General features: G+C 57.8%; 1 protein-coding gene across 3 annotated transcripts in view; it reads right to left on the reverse strand.

The window, feature by feature from the left end:
• The window catches only part of PRDM16 (PR/SET domain 16), a 344,072-nt gene that overhangs the window by 163,115 nt on the left and 160,049 nt on the right, over nt 1–20,908 (reverse strand). For all 3 annotated transcript variants that reach the window (XM_044769524.2, XM_044769523.2, XM_044769522.2), the window contains exon 3: nt 10,572–10,622. In XM_044769524.2, coding sequence (XP_044625459.2) covers nt 10,572–10,622 — 51 coding nt within the window. The remainder of the gene's footprint in view (nt 1–10,571; nt 10,623–20,908) is intronic.

Consider the following 20,908-nt stretch of genomic DNA (forward strand, 5'->3'; position numbering starts at 1 on the left):
TCACCGTTTTGCCTTTTCCAGGATGTCGTAGTTGGCATCAGACGGTGTTGTATAGCCTTTCAGATGAACAATTGTTCTTTCACTTAATAACGTGTATTTAAGTTTCCTCCATTTTCTTCTGTGGCCTGAGAGCAAAGCCCTAAAAAGTGCTACAGGTTGGGCTGGGTGGCTTCGCCCTCCTCAAGCCTGGCCCTCCTCCACTGTCCTGGTCCACCTCACTACCCGTCACCCAAAGGAAGGGCTGCCCCGGGCCATTCTTCAGTCTCATCCCGGATGCAGGGTCTCCCGAATCCTGCCCAACAAAGGGACCAGGACACCTCCCACGACCCACCTGGCACCGCCTGTCCCTGGCAACTGTCAACCAAAGATCAGAGCCTCCCTCCAAGGAGGAGAGGGTCATTCTCAAGGGCACATCGATGGAAACGGGTGAGGCTGGGGAAGGTGTGCCCCCTAGACATGGCTGCAAGAGGGAGGGCCTGTATTTTTATGTTATCCTCCTTTTTTCCTCTGTGCTCGCACTTTCCTTGCCTTCCCACGAGCTCCATTCTCTATCACACACCTCAAGTGATTCTCCCACTTTAGCTTGCCACCTGGGATCCGGCCATGTGTCAGCTCCAGTGCCACCTCCTCCAGGAAGCCTGCTGCAGTAGACTGCATTACTGTCCCCACCTCCATCCCCTCTGCCACAGGACCCCATCCCTCCCGGGAGAGCCAGAGCTCATTTTCCCACCCCATGAGGTTGGCGGTGGCCACACGGTTGGCGGTGGCTGATGTGGGCAACAGCGACAATGTACCCCTTTGAGCTGAGGCCTAAATGATTGCGTGCCTTCTCCTGCTTCTTCTGCCCTCACCACGGAAACCTCACGCCCCAGACAGCCCAGTGGTCCAAGGAGGACGACAGACTGTTCAGAGCCAACCGGACGCAACCATCAGCTTGGACCCAAGCCCCACTGAGCCCAGCCTAGATCAGACAACTCACACTCGTGTGAGGGAGAATCAGAGAGTCTTGTTTAAGAGCTGGCAGTGTTTGTTACACAGCATTATTGTGGCAACAGCTGACCAATACACCTACTTCCAATTACTCCAGGCCAATCCAGTCCTGCCTTTCTCTGAACTCAACTGTATCCACAGTTCAGCGTACTCTGAACTCGATTCCTGGAGCGTCCAGATTCGCTCCGGCTCTGTGTCTGAGAGCAGACAGCAGGCAGACAGGGGAGCACAGCACTCAAGAGCACTTGCTTTGGAGTCCTGCCGGCTGCACTTGAAGCCGTTCAAAGGGCCGTGACACCAAATGTCACTTACACATGCGATTTATTTCTTGGCTGATATCCTTTCATTTTCTGGCAGGAAAAGAGAAGCACGGAATGGCTTTTTCAGTTCACCTTTGACCCTTTCTTTGATCTGCAGAGTCCTTCTCCAAAGGTACTCTCCTTGTGACACATTCTCTCCTGAAGTTTGTGAGCTTCCCTCCAGCCAGATGCAGTAACAGATGGAGACGCACCAGCACAGCACTTGTGCTCCAGAACCAAACTTTATTATTTGAAATCCCAATTCTGCTCTTTGCTAGCTATGTGACCTCAGGCAAGTGTCTTTGTCTCTCTGAATTTTAATTTCCTACTATGTATGATTGATAGATTCATAGTAGCTATTCTGAATGGTTATTGTGGGTATCATACATATATATATTATATACAATAGATTATATTCATCAGAGAGGCTGCCACGCCACGGAATCGTATGGCCTCAGGCAAGTCACTTAAACTCTCCGTGCCTTAGTCTCCTACACAGAGAGGTGGGGATAGCAATACTCGTACGAGGTGACTGGGGTAAATGAGTTGATGCGCATAAAGTTGCTGGTGTAACGCAAGCATTCTATAAACAACAACGACAACATCAATAATAATAATAAGTACAGCAGCAGCAAGCGGGTTTGCAGTGCCTGGCCCACAGGGCTGTGCTCTGTAGAGGACAGGCTCGCCAGGGGCAGGCAGGGCCCAATGCCACTTCTCCTCGACCCCGTGCACCTGTCTGCTCTCCTGCCTCCCCCCTCACACCCGTCCCGGCCCCCAAGCCTAAGAACAGGGTGGCATGGTCAGCCCCACAGCAGCACAACCTAGAAGGTGCTGTCAGAGCGGGGCAGAGGCTGGAGGCGGGGTGCCTGCTGCTGCCTGGCCCCACCGAGGACCCCCATCATACCACCCCTGTGGTGTCAGCGTCTGATGCAGGAAGCCAGTGCTGCACCTCAGAGGGGTCGGTGCGTGGAAGGCGAGCTGGGATGCTGGTGGATCTGCCCGTCCCCAGGCTGGGGCAGGCGCCCACTCGCTCCTTCTGGCAGCAGGTGTCTTCTTACACAGCATGGGGAGGACACAGCCTTCCCTGAGGGGCCCTGCCTCCTCCGAGAGTTCCCACTCACCAGGCAGGCCTTGGAGACCCCCATATGCAGCTGGGAGGTGAGGCCCTGCAAGCAGGCGGCTTCCAGAAGCTCCAGGCAGACCTGGGAAGTGACGGAAGGTTCTGCTCCCCACTCTCAGGACCAAGGGCCTGCCCAGGGTCCCACCTGGAAACTGCGTGCCCACGGCAGGTGCGGGCCCCTGGGCTCTGAGGGGAGCAGCTGCACAGCCTGAGCCCCCAAGACCTCTACGCGGGACACCATCTGAGGCACGAGGGGACCTCGGGAGGCTGGCCCTCCCTGCAGGCCTGGGGCGCTCGACCTGCGCCCCCAGAGAGAGGGGGCACAGCTCGAAGTGACCAGGCTGTCGGAGGGCCCCACTCATGCCCCAGGATCCAGAGCCCCTACTCACACTGCTGCCTTTTTCCCTGGAGACGGACGGGCCACCTTGACAGTATGTTTGTGTAAAAGCAGATGTCGGCATTATACTCACAATCATAATAATCCCACTAAGGAGACCCTGCAGGGCCCTTAGAGCCGAGGGGACCCCTGCGGTCTTCCCCTTTGAAAGCAGAGGTTGTGCTGGGAGGAGACGATGCCCCACCCAAACCAATGACACCCAACTTCGCCGAGGTGTGTATCTGTGCATTTAAGGCGGGAGACACTGGATAGGCCCAGAGCGGATGTATTTTTCTCTCCTAATAGTGCGGCACGATTTAATTAACTCACTATTGTATCCATCTGAAGATTACTGCGTTTATTGACACCACCATCTGGCTCCTATAAAGCCGGTAATGTAGATAATAAATCCGCTTCATTACCCGGGGCCAGCGAGCATCCTGCTCCCAGCCGCCTCTCCCAGCGCCCTCCTGCAAGGGCCGCCCCAGCACCCTGAGGTGTCTGTGCGTCCCTGTGAACTCTGACCCCTGCAGTGTGATGACGACGCCTCGGAGGCAGGTGTCCTGACACTCAAGGCCTCACCAGCCCCCTTACCCCTAGTCAGCAACAGCAGCCGCAGGCCCTAAGGTCCATTCAGCAGGCCCCAGAGCCCCGCACTGCGTCCAACGCTATCTTGTTACCGAACTTAATGCCCGTGCAGGGTGCTCAGTACTGATTATCTCCAGTTTGCAGAGGAGGAAATGGAAACGCAGAGCATCCAGGTTCAAGGCCTGGGGCCACGATGTCCAGGGCAGAGCCATGTTCAAAGGGTGGGGTGGGGGTGGGACAGACCCGGCCCAGCCTCCCTGGGCGTCCAGCAGAAAAGAGACAGTCCTTTCACCTACTTTCCAGGGTAATGTGCATTTTCAAGTGTTGAACTTGTCCTTTGAAACTGGTGATGTTTTATCTGCCCCTGAGATTTAAATTTGGGCAGAAAAATCTCAGCAGAGGGGTGGAAGTGGGCCTGGCCTCAGAGAGGGGTCCCCAAGTCACCTGCTCTCACACACCTGCCAGGGGCTGCCTGCCGGCTCCCTCCTCGAGGACCTGTGTCCCAGGCTATAGCCAGGAAGCCCTTCATGAGGGACCCTCCAGGGCCAGAGAGAAAACCCAGTTCATCGCTTTCTCACTAGCAAAAAGAGAGGAAAAATTAAATTCTCATTCCTCTGGCCACTCCCCCGCCATGGGGCCCCTGGGCTTGGGCCAGGTCTGTCCGAACCACGCCCCTCCGGCCTGCTTGGAGCCCTCGCATCCCCAGGTGAGGGCCGGTGGAGCTGAGAGGAGGCCTCTCAGACACAGGTCCCGTAGCAGGTAATAAATTACTGCGAAGGAAATTAATTACCTGCACCTCTCCCCAGCCTCATCTGATGGTTTAAGCAGATTTCAGAGATTCTTATTTTGGGGTGGGGGGAAGTGCAATCAACTCAATTTAGAGGGGGACAAAATGCAAAAAAGTGACATTTATAACGTCATCACCCAGCTGGAGCCGCCCATAACTCACCCTGAGAAACACAACGAGCCCATTAATCACCCTTATCTGTGGGGGAAGGGGCCACAGTGCCACCGCCCCACCCCACCCCCGCCCCCGCCCAGGGGGGCAAGTTCAGATGCCGAGAGGTGGTCAGAGTCCACTTGGGGCAGCCACGGAGGAGGCAACCGGAGCTTCCCGGCTGCGGCCCCTCCCAGCCTGATTTTCAGCCCCCAAGCACCAGAGCCACCAAAGTCACGCCCAAGCTGCCTCTTCAGATAAGTGTCAACAGTTGTGAAAACGGAGGCCTCCCGGGAGGGGGAGGGGCAAGGAGCCAGACACGGGTCGTCCCCAGGGAGGCGGAGGGTCCTTGGGGCCACTGGCCCAGAACTGTCTCAAGAAGGAGACCAGCGGAGGCGGCCCCTTCCGACGGTCTGCATCTTGGCCCCATTACACCTCTCCGCTTTGCGGCCTTTGATTCAGCAAAATCAAGGATGCAAACTTCTTAGGAGTACTTAGTTTCCATGGCAACCGAAGCTGACCTCAACATTATTGTTCTCAAGAGGGGACTGACTTTACTATATGTTCATTCACTGAATTAATGGACTCCCGGCTCTTTTATCAGCGACTCCCGAACAAAGGAGAGAGACGCGTTGTCAAAGGGCTTTCAGCCACTGTCCAGCCTTTTGTCCCGGGCTTACTGCGACGAAGCCAGTCTATTCAGCCCGAGATTATCAAAATCAACTCGGGGCTGTCTCTGTGGCAGCTAAACACACTTTGATTTCATAAAGACATAACTGATCCCACATGCAAATTAATAATTGCGATTGCGGGGTTCTTCGGGCTTGGGGCTCCGCTGTGATTTTTTTTTTGTAAGAAAGTGCATTCGTAGGTAAACTGCAGTTGAGTGGGGGCACCTGCTTTGGGGGCTCCTGAGCGTTGCTGGCTGGGAGAGAAAGAGGAAAGAGAAAAGGATTTCTAAAACGGAACCTGGCCAGCACAGGCAAAGCGCAGCAGGGAGAGCCCAGCTTACTCTGGTCCCAGTCGGACCAGCGGAGCCCAGCGCCGCACATCAGCACCGCAGTCGGGGGCTTCGGTGTTTCCGGGTCTCCCCATCTCCTTCCAGCCGCATCCCTTTCTCTCTCTGCACCCCCGAACCCCTCAGCCACTGGGAAAATACCTCTGCTTCCTCCAGGAGGAGAACAATGCAAACGAAATAAACCACTAACGCGACACTGAGCACAAACACCTGGCCGCACAGCGCTGTGCTGAGCTGACACGGCCCAGCAAGGCCAGGAACCAGCCGCCAACTGCCAAGTCACGGCTTAGACCTCGGGGTGTGTGGCCTTCTCACGTAATTGCTGCACAAAAGACACTTAGCAGCGGCCTGTCCGGCTCCACTCCCAGCTTCCCAGGGCTCCCTGAGCTCTCCTTCCAGGCTCCGGAGTCCTCATTCACTAGCCCCCAGGTCCTCCCGGGAGGGACCCAGGAGACCTCTGAGCCCGTTAGCAGAGGCATTCCGCACGGGCAAGGCTGTGGAAACGTCCACACACGGCCGCCCAGTGGGACAGGCCACACTCCTAACATCCAAATAATCATTTCACAAATTATCATCATTATCAATCAATCACCCTGTTTGGACAATGCCAGCCTGGGCTATCAGATGACTTTTATGACCTGTAGCATTTTGTACATAATAACGGGGAGAGATTTATGGACCCATCACCTTCCCTCTTCCAGCCGTAGGACTTTATTAGCTCCATTTATTTTTGACTCTCCTTCCAAGCCTCGGCCCTCCCCACCCGTCCCCGAGCGCACTGGCTGGGGCGGCTAGTCTTCCAAGCTTCGGGAGAGGCACTTTGTCAGTGCTCTGTCCTAGCCCTACTGATGCAAATTCCCGATTTACTTATTTTTTGGGGGGCGGGGGGGGGCAGTGGACAAGGGGAAGAGAAGAAAAATAAAAATAAAGAAAAAGGTCACTTCCCTTTGTTTGCATTTTCTCCCCGGTTGTACCGTATTAACTCGTCCTTCCTTTTCAAGATGGTCAAAGAAAACAAGATAAAGTGGGACAAAGGGAAGGCTGTTGGGGGCCTTGTGTTTCCCCTTTTCATATCACCAATGAGATTGAATCAAAATTCTTTTTAGCTGATACCATCTCCCCGGGTGGACTACACTCTTGTTAACGGATAAATTCAAGCCTTCCAGAAAGTCAAAGAATAAATTTAAGCCTTTTGCCAAATGTCTATCCTATTGGATTTTGATAAGACGGCCATTGAGCCTTAATAATGTCTTCCATCCATTTTCAGCGGGCCCTTAACACGGCTCTTTATTCGTCCCCAAAGCCTCTTCGCCCGGCCTTTTTATTACAGACTCTGGCGGGCTCTCCAGGGAGCCGGGCGACCCGAGTGATGGATGGACAACCGCTAGATTATCTCCCGCAGCTGTTTGCTCTCCCGGAGCCCGGGGCTTTCCCTCTAAGTAAACAGAGGCTAAATAGACTCGGCCAGAGGGAGCAGTCCCAGAGGTCCCGGCACCGCCGCTAGAAAAGCCGACACAGCCCGACCTGCGGCCAAAGTGACTTTGGGGCAAGCGCGGGAGACGCGCCCTGGCCGCACACCGGGGCGGGCGCGGGGATGCGAGGGCACCGGGACGGGGCGAGCACGGGTCCGAGTCTCATCAGCACCAAACCTCTGGGCTGCGCGGCCCGAGGAGGGGCCCTGGGGACAGGCGGCAGTGGGAGACGGAGGAGGATGCAAGAATTTGGGGATGAGAGGGATGGAGACGGACGCAGGAGACCGCAGGGGGCACACGGCAGACTTGAGGGGACGGAGGGGACCAAGGGACGCGCGAGACTGGGACGCGAGGGATGGAGAGGACCGAACAGAGGGGCGCAGGCGGGGAGGCGCTATGGAGGATACCCAGGGGCGGGGCCGCCCGCCAAGCCAGGAATGGCTCCGCCCCCTCTGGAGGCGGGGCCAATGCTGACGCTGCTCACAGGCTGCAGCCGCTGTCACTCCGACGGGAGCCCCGCCCCGCGCCGCAGACCCCGCCGCGCTGGAGGCGGGCGTGGGCGCCGCCAGCCTCCCGGGGCTCGGGCGGTACACTCTGAACTAATGGGTTCTTCCAGCCCCTTCGGCGGCCTGGCTCTCTAGTGCTGAGATTGTGTGACTGCCGCCACCCACAAAATACCGCCTTTCCTGCATCTGTGTGTTAAGCCACTGAATTAATTACCGGTCGTTACCTTTCACTGATGCAGATAAAGAACAGGAGGTATAATCGTCCTAAAGATGGATAACTGAAGCTCGGAGATGTCAACTGACCGACCCAAGGCCGCACAGCGCCCCATCATATTTTTAAGGCTCCCAAATGTGCATGTCTTTGGGGAGGAGAGGCCCTGTTCAGCCAGACACAAAAATCCCAGACTGAAAACTGATAAACTGGAGTCTAAGTCCCATTACCAAGGAATCCACTACGTTAGTCTGTAAAATAGCACACTGAGGCATGTGGAGTTATGTGATAAACATACATACAGCCACAGCTGTGAGGAGCACATCTATTCGTCAGGTGGGACCTTCCGTTTGGGAAGAAGGTCAAACAAACGCTGTGTTTCCTCGTCTGTCCGGCCCCTCTAGGAACCATTTGCCTCCGTGTTTTAGCTCAGGTCTCTCTCTCAGTCCAGCCTCCTCCCTTGGTCCCTCCTGGAGCGACATGACCGGATGGGTCCAGATCTAAACACCAGGTATAGGTTTGTAGCCATCCTACCGGCGTGAGCTTGGGCACCCATCCGCTCACACTCGCACACCCCGGATGTCCATGATGTCTAAGTTTGGTGCGGAATGGAAAAATCCTGGGATTCAGTGGACAGTGGAGGGCCCTGCGGCAGCTTCCCAGAGTGGGGGGAGGGGTGCAGGAGGGGTGGGCAAAGCCCCCTCCAGGCAGCCCCCTCAGACGGGAGCCTGCAGGGAGGGGCCCGAGCTGGCAGTCACAGGCCTGTTCCGAAATAGAGGGCCACCAAGTCTTCTCTGGCTCTGGTGCCCAATGCCTCCCTGACTCTCGGGCCACCATGGGGGTCAGGCCTGTTCCGATTCTGTGTGGACAGGGAACCTGGGCCCTCTCCGATGGGCCTGCATGCCACGGGACTCCTGCACCAAGCTGGGCAGTTGTCAGCGGGTCCTGGCTGCATGGCACCTTGCACCCATCTTATGAGCATCTCTCAGGAGGGACCTCTGGGCCACGTTAGCCAAGGTGCAGTGACCCCACGGTTTATAAATGAGAGAGGTCACTCAGCAAACAGCGCCGCCCCAGGGCACAGAGGACGCGCAACCCTTGTTCCTGTCCCGTCCCATCTTGTTCTGGCTCTGAGGCATCCAGCACTTGCCTTCTGACAGCCTCGACATCACACTTGACCCTTCGGACCTCTGCCTGGACCCTTGTACCCTGGCCTGGCAACCGACTACCCATCTCGCCTCTGACCTCTGCCAGGCCACCCTGCTGTCCGGAGACAGCCCTGCCAGACAGTCAGTTACGTGGCAGTGGGACAAGTGACGTTCTCATGGTCTCTCCAGGAGCTGAGGCTGGAGTTGGCTGTAGGTGCCTTTTCGTGGGAAGTGAAAATACCTCAATTCCTTGAGAAGCGGGAGAGCTGTGTAAGGTCTCTTGCGTAAGGGCTTCCATTCTTTCAGGAAACACGAATTCAGTCAGAGAGGCAGGAAAAGGGAAAGGGTGCTGTCGGGATTGACCTCATGGCGCACTGAGAGCGTTTGGAGGAAGGAAGGCCTCAGGCCACCCCCAGGCAGTGGGACTGGGAGCTGACACCTCGTCCCAGCGTCTGCTCAGACCACAGTCCCTTGGGGACGGACACAGACCGTGAGTTATGCGGATGAACGAGGTAAAAAGGTCGCCCCTGCCAGAGGTCCTTCAGGAGGTCGTCGCAGGGTCAGAGGAGGTCTCTCATTGCAACGTTTTCTCCAAAATCAATGCCTCTGGGGTTGAACCTGGATAGACGAGGCAGGTCGCCTGTCCCTTACAGATAGGTCTGCCCAGATGGCAGGTCCTCCACCCCCTGTCCATTATGGAACACTGCCCAGATGCCCCGGCTCTAACCATCAAGCCGAGCTCGCAGAGAACTTGGTAAAGTGGCAGAGCTGTTCACCTCAGAGCCGAGGAGGGGGCCTTTACTCCACCTCGAATGCTCAGCTCAAGTCACGGCTTCAGGCTCTCCCACGAGCGGTTGACAGAACCCCGCAAGCACATACTCTGTGACTGTGGCAGTAAGAGCTCAGCACTTGAGAGGGGCTGGATCACCCCGCACCCACTCCTCTCTTCACACCCGCGCCGTGCTCCAAGGCCGTCTGTGCGGGAGGTGTGGATGTAACTCTCTGCTTTGCCCAGGGACTTTGAAGCAAAGATGCTAAGGGAGAGAACAATAAATCTCCTGGGAAACCCCAAATGCTAGATGGGCTACCATGTGTGAGTGTCTGTGTGCTTGTGTGTGTTGGTGTGTGTATCATGTGTTTGTATGTGTGTGTCTGTGTGTGCATGTGTCAATTCTGGGATGACCAGAACTTGCTGGAAGCTGAGCTCCAGCTGACGAACGGCTTGCAGGTTTTGGAGATCTGGATGGGATCTGACCCCTTCCACCGGCAGCCTAGCCTGCAGCGTGCACACGCAGCTGTGCGCCCACCTGTGCGCCTGTGCTTTCCTCTGGGGATGTACTTTTTTTGCAGCCTCGTTGGCTCTCTGGATCTTTTAACGGCAGCGTTTCTCAGCCAGCCATCATCCATCACAGCGGCCGAGTGGCCGATGATGCCCACCGGACACCCCCTCTCTCGCCCGATGGTTCGCTTATTTAACACTGTGCCCACCGAGCCCTCTTTGAGGCTGAGGACAGCAAAAGGCTTTGTTGAATCTGCAGCCAATCGTGTTTCTTTTCCCCTCCATATTCTTTTCATGTGAGTACCCAGTGAAGATAGTTAAATAAACACAGCCCTCGTTTATTTAATTTCATGCATCTGCGTGGCCTGAGGCCTTCCCTCAGGTACAGGGCTCTCCTCATTCTCGGGAATTAGAACGGTTCAGTGAAGTGACCCCCTACCTGCTTACAGAATGAAAATAAGCATCCGTCCTAATTACGTCGAGATCATGGTTCTGTGCACGAGCCTAGGGCCACAGATGACACATCACTCACGGAAAGACGCCGGCCCGCCATGACCGCCTATATGCGCATTAGCACAGGAACCCATGGGGACGCGCAAGAAGGCGCAGAACCAGCTGGCCTACCTTTTGGATGCAGCCCTCCTGTGTTGACACTTCCGCATCAGTCAGCATTTGCTGCAAAACAATTCGAAAGGGGTTGTTAGTTTCTGATCAAACACCGTTCTCAAGCTACAGGGGCTATAAATCGTGGGGCACACTAGGTGTTCCCGAAACAGTAAGGGTGAGACCTCCTGGCTTCTCCAGGGGCAAGAAAGCTCTCTGCTGAGAACAGGGTCCTTTATCCCGAAAGTGTCTCCCGGTTTGTTGAGAACGGTAAGGAACCCCCGGGATGTCACCTCCTTGGAAAGGCAGCTGGGTCCTTACAGGGACAGGGCCAATCTGTGTGGCTCACCCTGGTCCTTTAGGAACTGGGCACAGACCCCTGCAGAGGGGTCCCAAGGCCAGCACATATTATTAGGAACAGTTCAATGGGGCACGAGGACATGCTGAAATGTGGAACCCACTCTCCCGTTTCCTCTGAGTTCTACCGGCAGCCAGGCACTGTATCCAGGAGGATGCCCGTGTGTGGGCAGCCCAGGCCGGGTGAGCAGGAGGAGGTGCCGTCTGGCCCAATGGGGCTTGCACTCTAGCTGGGGAGGCAGAGATCAGAGGAGCAACCAGATTCGTCCTGGGACTTGGTCAAGCCATGCCCCAAGGAGAGCCGCTGTGGAGGAGGCAAGAGCAGAGGGCAGAGGGCAGAGGTCGGCAGAGGTCAGCAGGGCCTGACTGCTACTAGAGGCCTCGGAAAGGGGATCTGATGCCATCTCTCTCCTGCCTGTTTGGCAAATCAGAGGGGCAGCATCTTAGCTTGCTCTTTGTCCCGGACTCCTGGGAGTGGGATGTTTCTCCATGACTTTTGGTGGAAGCTTCTCAGAGGGAATCAGGCTAAGGCAGAAAAGCAGTGGTGCCCACTGTCACAGACGCACCCTGGGCTGGCCCTGGACGACCCCTCCTCCAGCAGTGGGCTGTGGGCAGTGCCGGGCACTCCTACCCTTCCCTCTGCCGGTGGACACAGGCTTGGGACAATGAGGAGAGAAAGTGCCAGCCATTCCGCGTCTTTCTTCTGCCTGACGGTTTCGACTTAGAGCTGTCCCCGGCCCAGTGCTGGGGAGCTTAGCGTTTTGCCTGGCCGGCGTCTCCTCTGAAAAACCACCAGGTTCCCTTCCCGAGAGGGGCAGCATCTCAGTGACAGGCCCCAGGACGCTTTCTCAGCTAAGCAAACTGACAAATTAGCTGTATAAATGGGATTTTCCCTTCTGGGTCACAAGAGCCGCACAGAGTCACATGTATAAATTGGAATGTCATTTCCATAAGAATAGAGACCAAGATTGAAACTAATATTTGAAAAATAAAATGAGAAATGGTGTTAAATTCAGGCATTTTTATTTCCCCTTCCCTTAAAATTACTATTGCCCTATCAAATTACAAGCGTGGGGCCCAGAGTGCCCGCAATGCCCATGCAGGCCAGGCGAGAGGACCAGGATGCCACGTTCCAAAACGCTCACGAAACTGCCCGGGCTCAGCTGTAATAACAGTAAGTCGTATTTTTAAATGTTGAGAATTCTAACCAATTGGGGATTTTATATTTCTCTTTTCTGAAATTGTGGTTTGGAAAGCGGCTATAAGTGGAAAAAAAGACTGAGACAGAAAAAGGTGAACACCCCAACGGAGACCCTGGGAAGGTCCCCCCCAGGAGAATCAGCAAGAGACCAGGTCACCGAATGCTCTGTCCCCACTGGGCCTGGGGCTGGGCAGGCCCTGGGGAGAGCAGCCTCAGATGCTGGGGGCTGAGCTCGGCCAGCGGGCAGGCCTTAACTGCCCTCCTGTCTGTCTGCTTTTCACCCCCGAATCCAGAGCCAAGACGGCCGGCCAGAGGCTTGGTCAATGCTGAGAGAGAGAGCGAGGCTGACCGCCTGGATCTCAGAAAAGTCTGTGGCTTCAGGAAAGGGCTGTGCTCACCAATCCCCAAACCAGAGAGGCCATCCCGGGGCCGCCTCCTAGAGCCCTGGAGGAGAGAGTCGGACTGCGGTCCTGCTGCGGGGCACCCAGGCCCACCCTGGACGCGGTCACCCACAGAGACTGAGACCACCGTGAGCATCGTGCAGAAGTGGGGGCTCCATGCTCGGGTCATGGGGCCCCTGAACCGGGCAGAGCTCTGGCCTCCTCAACCTGCCCCTTGTGGGGGCGGGGGGGGTCTCGAACCAGGAGAAGAACATAATTTTTCTACGGAGCGCAGCCTCGAGGGCACAGGATGAAACCATGAGCGGGGCACCCCTGTCCGGAGTGACCTCCCTTCTTGGGAGCTCCGCTTGAGCCCAGAGCCTGTCCCTGTGACTCAGGCGCAGACGCGGAGCTAAACCAGGAGGCGGCCACCTGGGGCCTGGTGGTGCCTGCGCCTCACATTCCCCTTTCATCCCACTGAGTTAGTCGAAGGAGCCCCTACCCTACGGAACCGCCATGGAGGAAGCCTGGGCCCCTCAACCAGGCCAGAGGCCACTCTGGTCCCCTGCCGCTGCTGGGGTCCCTTCTAGGGAAGAGGCTGCAGGGGCCTCCTGTACGGACACCCGGTCACCTTGCAAAGCCCCAGAGGGCATGTGAACGTGTCAAGGGTACATGTGACTCTTTTTGAGGCACAGTTTACAGCCTGGCCTTCTCCAGCTGCAGCCAGGCCCGGCGATCACATTCCCACGCGGACCTTGCACTTAGTGACTGGGAACACCAGCATTGGTTCCTGCCGCCCTGTGAAACCGCCTTTAGAAGAGGAGAGAGGTTCGGGGCTGTGACCTGCCCGCGGCACCCAAGGCGGTGCCGGAGGCCAAGTGCTGAGCTGTCTCGGGTGGAATGCCTCCTGGTTTGGCTCCAGCCCCCGGCCCCAGTCCAGGGCAGAGGCCCAGGTCTGGTGAAAGGGTGCCCCCATCCCATGGTGGCCCTGGGGTTCCCCGAGAGTAAGGGGACGGCTGGGTGTGCTCCCCGCAGTTCGTGCTGTCACCGAGCCTCCTCCAGCATTGGAAGTGTCTGTGCACTGTGTGGTGAGTCAAAGGCTGGGGCTGAAACCAGAACCAAGCCTTCCCGGCCCTGCCTGCCTTGGGAGCACATCATTGAAGGAGACGCTGTTGTCTCTCTGGCGTCCCCAGAGAAGTCAGTGCCGCCTGCACAGGCGCCAGCGTTGATGGGACCGCGCCTCGCAGGTCCTGCACACCCTCGCCACTCACGCCCCCATCCTGGAGCCAGGGAGTGCTGGGTGTTGCCTGGGAGTGGGCCTTTGCTGGCCTCTGGTTGGACGCCGGCAGGCGGGCCCCTCCTCTTCCCGGAGGAGGAGAAGGTGCATTGCCAGGGCTTCAAGCTCTCTCCGTCCCAGTGTGCGGATCACGGAGCACTTGGCAAGAGCAGCGAAGTCCCCCCATCACTCCGAGGAAGGGCCAGCCAGGGGAGACCCCTCAGCCCTGCATCCCTACCTCCGGAGCCCTCCAGTCTCCAACACACTCCATGCTGGGCCCCAGGGTGCAGCCGCCCGCCCTCTGCCTGCTGGCCCCTCTGTTGGAGTGCACACCACTCCCGCTGCGTTTTGGTCAGCTCTGTCTTCACTTCGGTTTTTGGTGGCCCTGACCTTCCTTTCTCCCCGCTCCCCACGACCCCTTCATGGAGAGGGGGCAGTTGTGATAACCAAGCAGGTTCTGAAGTTTGCAAGGCACATCACATACACCTTGGCTGTAAGCTCTGGGGAGTGTCCCCAGGGAATATGGCTGATGGTTATTTCCTTGGGGGGTGGGGGTTCCCTCAGGCCAGTGGTGGGCTTGAGGTCAGCCAGAAAGCGCAGGAGTGGGTTTATTCTCCTCTGAAGATCCGGAGGCCGTCCTAGAAACATGTCTCACAGCCCTAGGGAGTTAATGCTGCTGCTGGACTGAAGCTAAGCCGCGCCTGCGGGACGTGGAGAGTGTCCTGGGACAGGAGGCCCAGCCTTGGGAGAGAGGCAGCTGGAGGCCTGCCTGCTCTGGGCTCCAGACAGCACATGGCTGCCTCTCTCTCTGAGGACGGCACAGGCCCTGACCCCGAGGTGGGGAACCCGCGGTGGCCCTTTCTGCAGCCTGGTTCCTACAGGCTCCCTGACCTGCATCTGAGGCACCACGTGGACCACTCCTAATTCATCCAGAAACCCTTGGTCAAAACCAGCATGAGAGACTTTCCAAGGAGAGCTGGCCAGCACCTCCGTGCGCGGTCCAGGATCGGTCACTCAACCACACTGGGAAGATGGGGCACAGAGTGAGCGCCACACCCCCTTTTTCCCAGATCTTTGCTGTCCCTTAACACAGCTGGCTGCTGTCCAGGCCCGACTGTGTCTCACAGGCCTGGGGCTGAGGGTGGCAAGAACCACCTTCGTCAGAGGCTGACAGTGGGCAAATGGGATGAAGCATCCCAGGAAATCCATTGGTGTCACCACTTCAGGCCCCTGTTTCTATCAGGGAGAGTCCGGCGAGATCAGTGCCCGGTGATGGCTCCTGGGAGCCTGTGGTCAGATGGGGACACACAGACGGACCTTTAAACCACACCGTCCTTAACAGGTCAAGATGCTACACACAACACACCAAGCCAGAGACGCCAGATGGAACGAGTGCATCCGTGCAGGGCAGGGCTGGGGGCAGGGTCTCCTCTGCTCCCTGGAGCCTGGTTCTCCCCTCCTGTCATGTCATGCGCAGGGTGTGGGTGCCCTGAAGCCTGGCTGTAGGACCACATGGGGCCAGGACAAGCCCTACCCAGTCACATGATGCAGAGAGAGGTGGGGGCATTAAGCCCAACCTGAGTGGTGCCCCCCCAGAGGAAGCCATTGCCGATGACCTTGAAGAAAGGAGGGCCCACCTACAAAGGGAGGTCTGAGTCGGTTCCAGAACTGCCCTGTTCCGGCAGCTTCTCTGGCCTGCCCCAGTTTCACAGCCTGTCTTGGCAGGAATGCATGTCATTACCTCTGCTGGTCACCCACCGCTGACCTCGGTGAACACCCGCTGGACGCAGCCCTTCTGGAGCCTCCCCACCCTGGCCCTCTCCCCTGCCAAGGCAGCCGCTTTGCTGAACAACCTCTTTATTTTGCTGGTGAGCCCTGAGCACACGCGTCGCTGGCTGGTCGGCTGTTGGCAGTGGCTGTCGCTGCTCTCAGCCCCATCTCTGCACCCGGCAAAAGTATTAGGTGTGTTTTGATTAAGCATTTTAGCCAGAAAAGCGAGGTTTGCCCTCTGGCGTTTCCCTTCTCTTGCGGGTATCAGTGCCAGCACTGAGCTAAGTGGGGTTGGTCAAAACATCTTTTTTGACTCTTAAAATAAATACCCTCTGTTCTCCAAAAAGTCAGTGCAGAGCAGATGCACGCGCAGACATCTCGTAGCTCACAGCTCCGGAGCTCTGGCATGTCCCCCGAGGGGGGCTAAGCTTTCTGGTCGGTGTCACAAATGGATCTCAGAAGGTTTCTCTCCCTTCAAAATAATCTGTTATTAAAGTATCTGAAAACACACCAACAGGAGGAAACCCTGACGGAGCCCCAGCCACACGGCTTCCAAAGCCAAGGAGATGTGAGTGAAGCCCCGCCAGTCTGGCCTGCCGCCCAAGAGGTCACCAAACGCTCTCATTCACTGACCTCTTGTTCTTGGCCTTTGAGCTCAGACCTCTCTCTCTGACCTGTTTCTCTCTTGTCCATTGCTGAAGTCGCTTGTTTGTGCCCAAAGACGTGAGTCTGGGTCTAGAAGTGGCTAAAAACTGATTCCAAGAGGCCTCCCCTCGAAGCAGCAGCCATGGGCAGGCTCTGGGCTGCCTGCACAGCTCACTGCGTGGGGTGGCCACAGGGAAGCACTGGGGCTCACATTGTCCCAGCTCTGAGCCTCACTCTGCTGCCCTCGGGGAGACTGAGGGCCCCAGGGGCTCGGAGTCCTGCTGGGGACACAGTCTAGCAGGGGGGTCAGGACGTGGCTCTGTGGTCAGCTGCTGCGGACTCCCAGGGCCTTCCCTCTTAGCAGTGATTTAAGCCGTGCCCTCGCAATGGGCCCAACGAGCTGACCATCGGCGCTCACAGGACAGCCAAGTTCCACGCTCCTCTCTTCCTCGGCAAGGAGGCCACCGCCTCCCTGGTGCTTCCTGCTTTCTGGGAAGTCGGACTTTTTCAAGAACATTCTCATCCTTAATTTCCTGTCCGAATCGCAGTCCTAACACGGCTGCCGCCTCCCTTGGTGTAAATGCTGCATCGACGTCGTGACAGCAGCCACAGCCGGGTGGTGGCGGGATGGCGACGGCAGCGGGCAGTCTCTCTGGGAGCCCGAGGTGTGGGGGCCTGTCCCAGGAGCCTCGAAGGTGCTTCTCACAGCAATCCCGGCCGGGTGGGAGCTTTTACTACCCTGCCTTGGCTTTTACAGACAGGCAATGGGGGGTTGGAGCACAGGGCAAAGGACAGATAGCCTGGAAGTGTTAGAGTATGCGCTCTGACCGGCCCGGATCCCGGGCTTCTGCTCTGGAGGAGCAGCCGGCCCTTGGGCCTTGCATCTGGCGGAAAGAAGCCACACACCGACCCTTCCGACGAGACTCGCACCTGAACCCCGGCCAGGCCCCCTCACCCCCAGCAGGCCCTCCCCTCGGCCAGGCCAGCGGCCGTGCGAGCTGGAGCCGAGCTGGGTCGTGTCCCATTGGCAGCTGCGACAGGAACCGTGGCGGGCGGTCAGTCACCGGCCGACCCGCTCTGGCTCCCACAGCAGAGGCTCCAGGGGTGTTGACACAAGCTCTTGAGCTCCCAACTGGGAGCGGAGTGATATTTATTTATTTTTTGCATTAAAAAAAAATCAGCTTGGCCGTGTTTGAGCTGCAGAAATGATTTTTTTGAAAGGCGCCTTGGACACTGTTTTTAGCTTTTATGCCTAAACAGATACTTCTCAGTTCTTTCAAGTGAGATCTGCCCAATGAATGGAGCCTCTCTCTTTACTCCTAAGAAAAATATTTACACAGTCAAGTACGGCACGAAAAAGGACCCAAGCTCCTTCAGAGAGCCCATCCCCGAAATGCATATAGATCTCCAGGCGGCTGTTTACATTCCCAGCTGAGGTCCCTGCGCCTCCCCCTGCCCAAAGGCATTTCCCCAGCCTCCCACTTGGGAGCCTGAAGTCAGGGGTTTGTCCCAGGACCCCTTACTGAGAGCCCACAGCAGTGTCCCACCTGCCTGAAGGACAGCAGGGTCCTCCTTGCAAACCCTTTTTGTGGCCAACAAGAAAACCTGGGCTCCTCTGCCTCTAGGCCCTGCACAGGGAGCCAGGCCCTGGACCCACCTCGGCCCGCTTTCCCCAGGGGTATCCCCGCTGAGACCTCGGCTGGGCACAGGGGCGTTCTTGCTTGACCTCTCTGGAGTGTGGTGGGACCTTCTGCTTCGCTCTGGCTGCAAGAGCTAACTATGGGGCGGACACTGTTTTCCTGGCCAGCACGGCTTTGCACAGACCCAGAACCTCTGGGCACGGTTTGCCTGATGTCAGACGTGCCGAGAACACTCTGTTCGCTGGCAGCTCTCCGTCCATGGGCACGCGCCCCTCTACTGGGTACCCTGCCCTGCCTGCGGGCACTCTGGTGCCTGCATCTTCCTTTCTGCAGGACGAATGACTGATAGAATGAATGAATCCCTGTCCCTGGGTCCTCTCTCCAGGTTAGATGGTCTAGTCCCCTCTAGTCCCCCCGAGGTCCCCTGAGGGCAGAGGGACAACATCCTTCAGACCCTCATTTCGTAAGCAGCCAGTGAGCACCTTTTGTCTACACTGCCCCATGAAAAGTGACTTGGAGACATTTAAAAAGTCTCAAAACAGCATGGATTCCAGTATGAGCTACCTTGGGGCAGCGGCAATGGGTCAAACCCATCTGTTCCTTCAACAGGACGGACATGAAGACCCTGGAAGGTGCCCCCAGACTGCTGCGGAGGACCCCTGAGTGAGGGGCTGGCGGGCACGAGGCCTTCAGGAGTGGGAATTCTGAAGCAGGAGGTGGCAGGTGGAGGTGGGCAGAGGAGGGGAGGGGGCCATGGTGGGGGGGGGGGGCGCCACAGGCACAGGCGGGGCGGGGGCAAAAGAGGAAGCCCAGAAGATGGAAGAGGCAGCCAGGTTTGGAAAGGCCTTGGGGCTGTGCGGGGGCGTCCTTGAGTGCGAGTGGGGTTTCGATTTGCCTCTGAGGGTGAATGTGGACACTGATGCTGGCAAGACAGACAGACAGGTACAGGGCGGAGAGAAGGAGAGGAAGGGGTCTGCAGGGTGGGGCAGGGGAGAGCGGCCTCGTAGGCCCTGGCCCCTAAGTGGTCGTAGTCCTCGTGTCTGCTCCATGGAGCACGTGCGCATCTTCCCTGTTCAGCTGCCTGGTGGGGTGCCATGGTGGGCTCCAGGGGCCAGAGACCAGCCCACTGGGCCCCCGGTTCCCCAGCATCAGCTGGTACCTGTTGGAGGCTGACCAAATGGACAACGGTGAGATAGAGGAGGACAGAGGGTCAGGTGGGCCAGGCGCCATGGTGGGTGCTTGGCTCACACTAACACATAAAAACCAGAACAAGCCTCCAAGAAATGGCTGCCGGCACCAATCCTTACAGATAAGGAAGAGGCTCAGAGAGGCAGAGGAACCTTCCCACATGTGCACAGCTGGTGAGGGTGGACACAGGAGTCAAGCCAAAGCTGTTGGCCCTGCAAGAGCAAGATGAGCACGCCCGTGGGGCAGGGCCTGGTCGGTGGGCAGGACAGTGGAACCCCTTTCTCGATGAAGACTGCAGGCAGCACCGGTGTGGACCAGGCTGGCCTCTGATCCTAGGTTCCCGGGCATCCAACAGAGCATGGTTCCCACTACAACTGTGTATCTTCCTGATAAAGCTCCCGGAGAAATACAGGCCATGCCACCAGCCGGGAGCTCCCCAGGTCCTTCCAATTCGCAAGCCACCTTGTTAACCGCTCAGCTCCTTAGCAGAGCGATCTCACGCAGATGCTCCCCGATCAGACAGCAAGTCTGTGGCCCTGGACCCAGAGTCACGAGGCCCCACGGTGGGTGGGGGGGTGTCCTGCCTCTCACTCCTGCCAGCTCCTGGCCTGTGCGGCAGCCCTCCCAGGCCCCTCCAGCACCTCCCCCCAGGCTCCCAGGGCTGTGTTGCAGGAGACAAGCAGGCACAGTGGTGGCCCCCTCGGCCTGCCCCAGCCATGACCTTGTTTTGTCCCCTGAGTTTCATGCCATGGGGACACGGGCAGTGCCGTCGGGGGCAGGGCTCGAGCTGACCTCAGGGGAGATTTGCAAGGATTCCTGCTCTCTCTGGCCCGCCCCCCAAAGCTACCCTTTTCCGGAGAGGACAGAGTGCAGGGGGCCCCCAGCTCAGGACATCCCAAGCCTCTGGAGCGCTCGAGCCATTGCACCCAAGGCTTTGCCTCCTCCGCCAGGGCAAAGACGGGCTCCTCCACACACTGGGCAGCTCTGGACCACGGAGCCCACCCTGCAGATGCTGCTCAGCTCCTTCTGTCACATCCTTCCGAATGGGGCGGCCTGGGTGACCCAGCCCAGAGACCCCTGGAGCTGGTCAGACCTCCAGGTCCTACTGGCCTTGGCAGGAGCTCTTTCGCAGAGCTGCTACCTGGGGGCTGTGTTGGCTGAGCCCCTGGGCATGGAGAGAACATGCTGATGGCCCAGGCAGGCGCAGGAGCTCTGGCGAGGGCACTGACCAGGAGGGGCTGGCAGGAGAAGTCCGACGCGTCCACATCCCGCCAGCAGCTGAGGCGCAGGCTCGCGAACCCCTTCTCAGCCAGGCGGTGAGCCGAGGGCTGAGCCCAGGATGGTCCCCACAGGCCCTTGTCCCAAGGGAGATGGTGTCCAGCATCACACCGGGCCCTGGTGGACAGCTTCCTCCTCCTGCTTCCGGAAGATTGATGTCCCCAGAGGAAGTGCTCGTAAATCATAAGAGGCGGGTGATGTGTGGCACTTCCAATCAATGACTCATGACAAGCCATAACTTTCAGTGCTAGAAAGGGAAGCACTGGTGCGTCCAGGGGCCTTGCAGCCGCGGCTCCAGGAACTGGACACGCGTGCCCCGGAAACGGGGAGAAAGTTCTGCAGAGCTGTTTGTTCCTGGAACTGGTGCCAGAGCTTCCTTCTGAGGGTTTGGGTTCGAGAGGAGAAGAGCACAGAGCTAGAAGGAGCCGTGGGGCCTTGGGAGGCCCCCGATGCTGCAGAAGGCGCCCCAGGGGGCGGGGCTGCTCTGGCTCAGTCGCCCGGGGCGCCCACCCCGAGGAAACTCACAGTCTCCATGCTGCAGACTTGGTGTCGAAAGTTGGTGATTCTAGTGACACTCTGGGGTGGCCTCACCCGTCGTCCCCCCGCCCTGTCCTTTATTCTCC

The sequence above is a fragment of the Equus asinus genome, chromosome 5 (genome assembly GCF_041296235.1).
Source record: "Equus asinus isolate D_3611 breed Donkey chromosome 5, EquAss-T2T_v2, whole genome shotgun sequence".
Taxonomy (NCBI): Eukaryota; Metazoa; Chordata; class Mammalia; order Perissodactyla; family Equidae; genus Equus; species Equus asinus.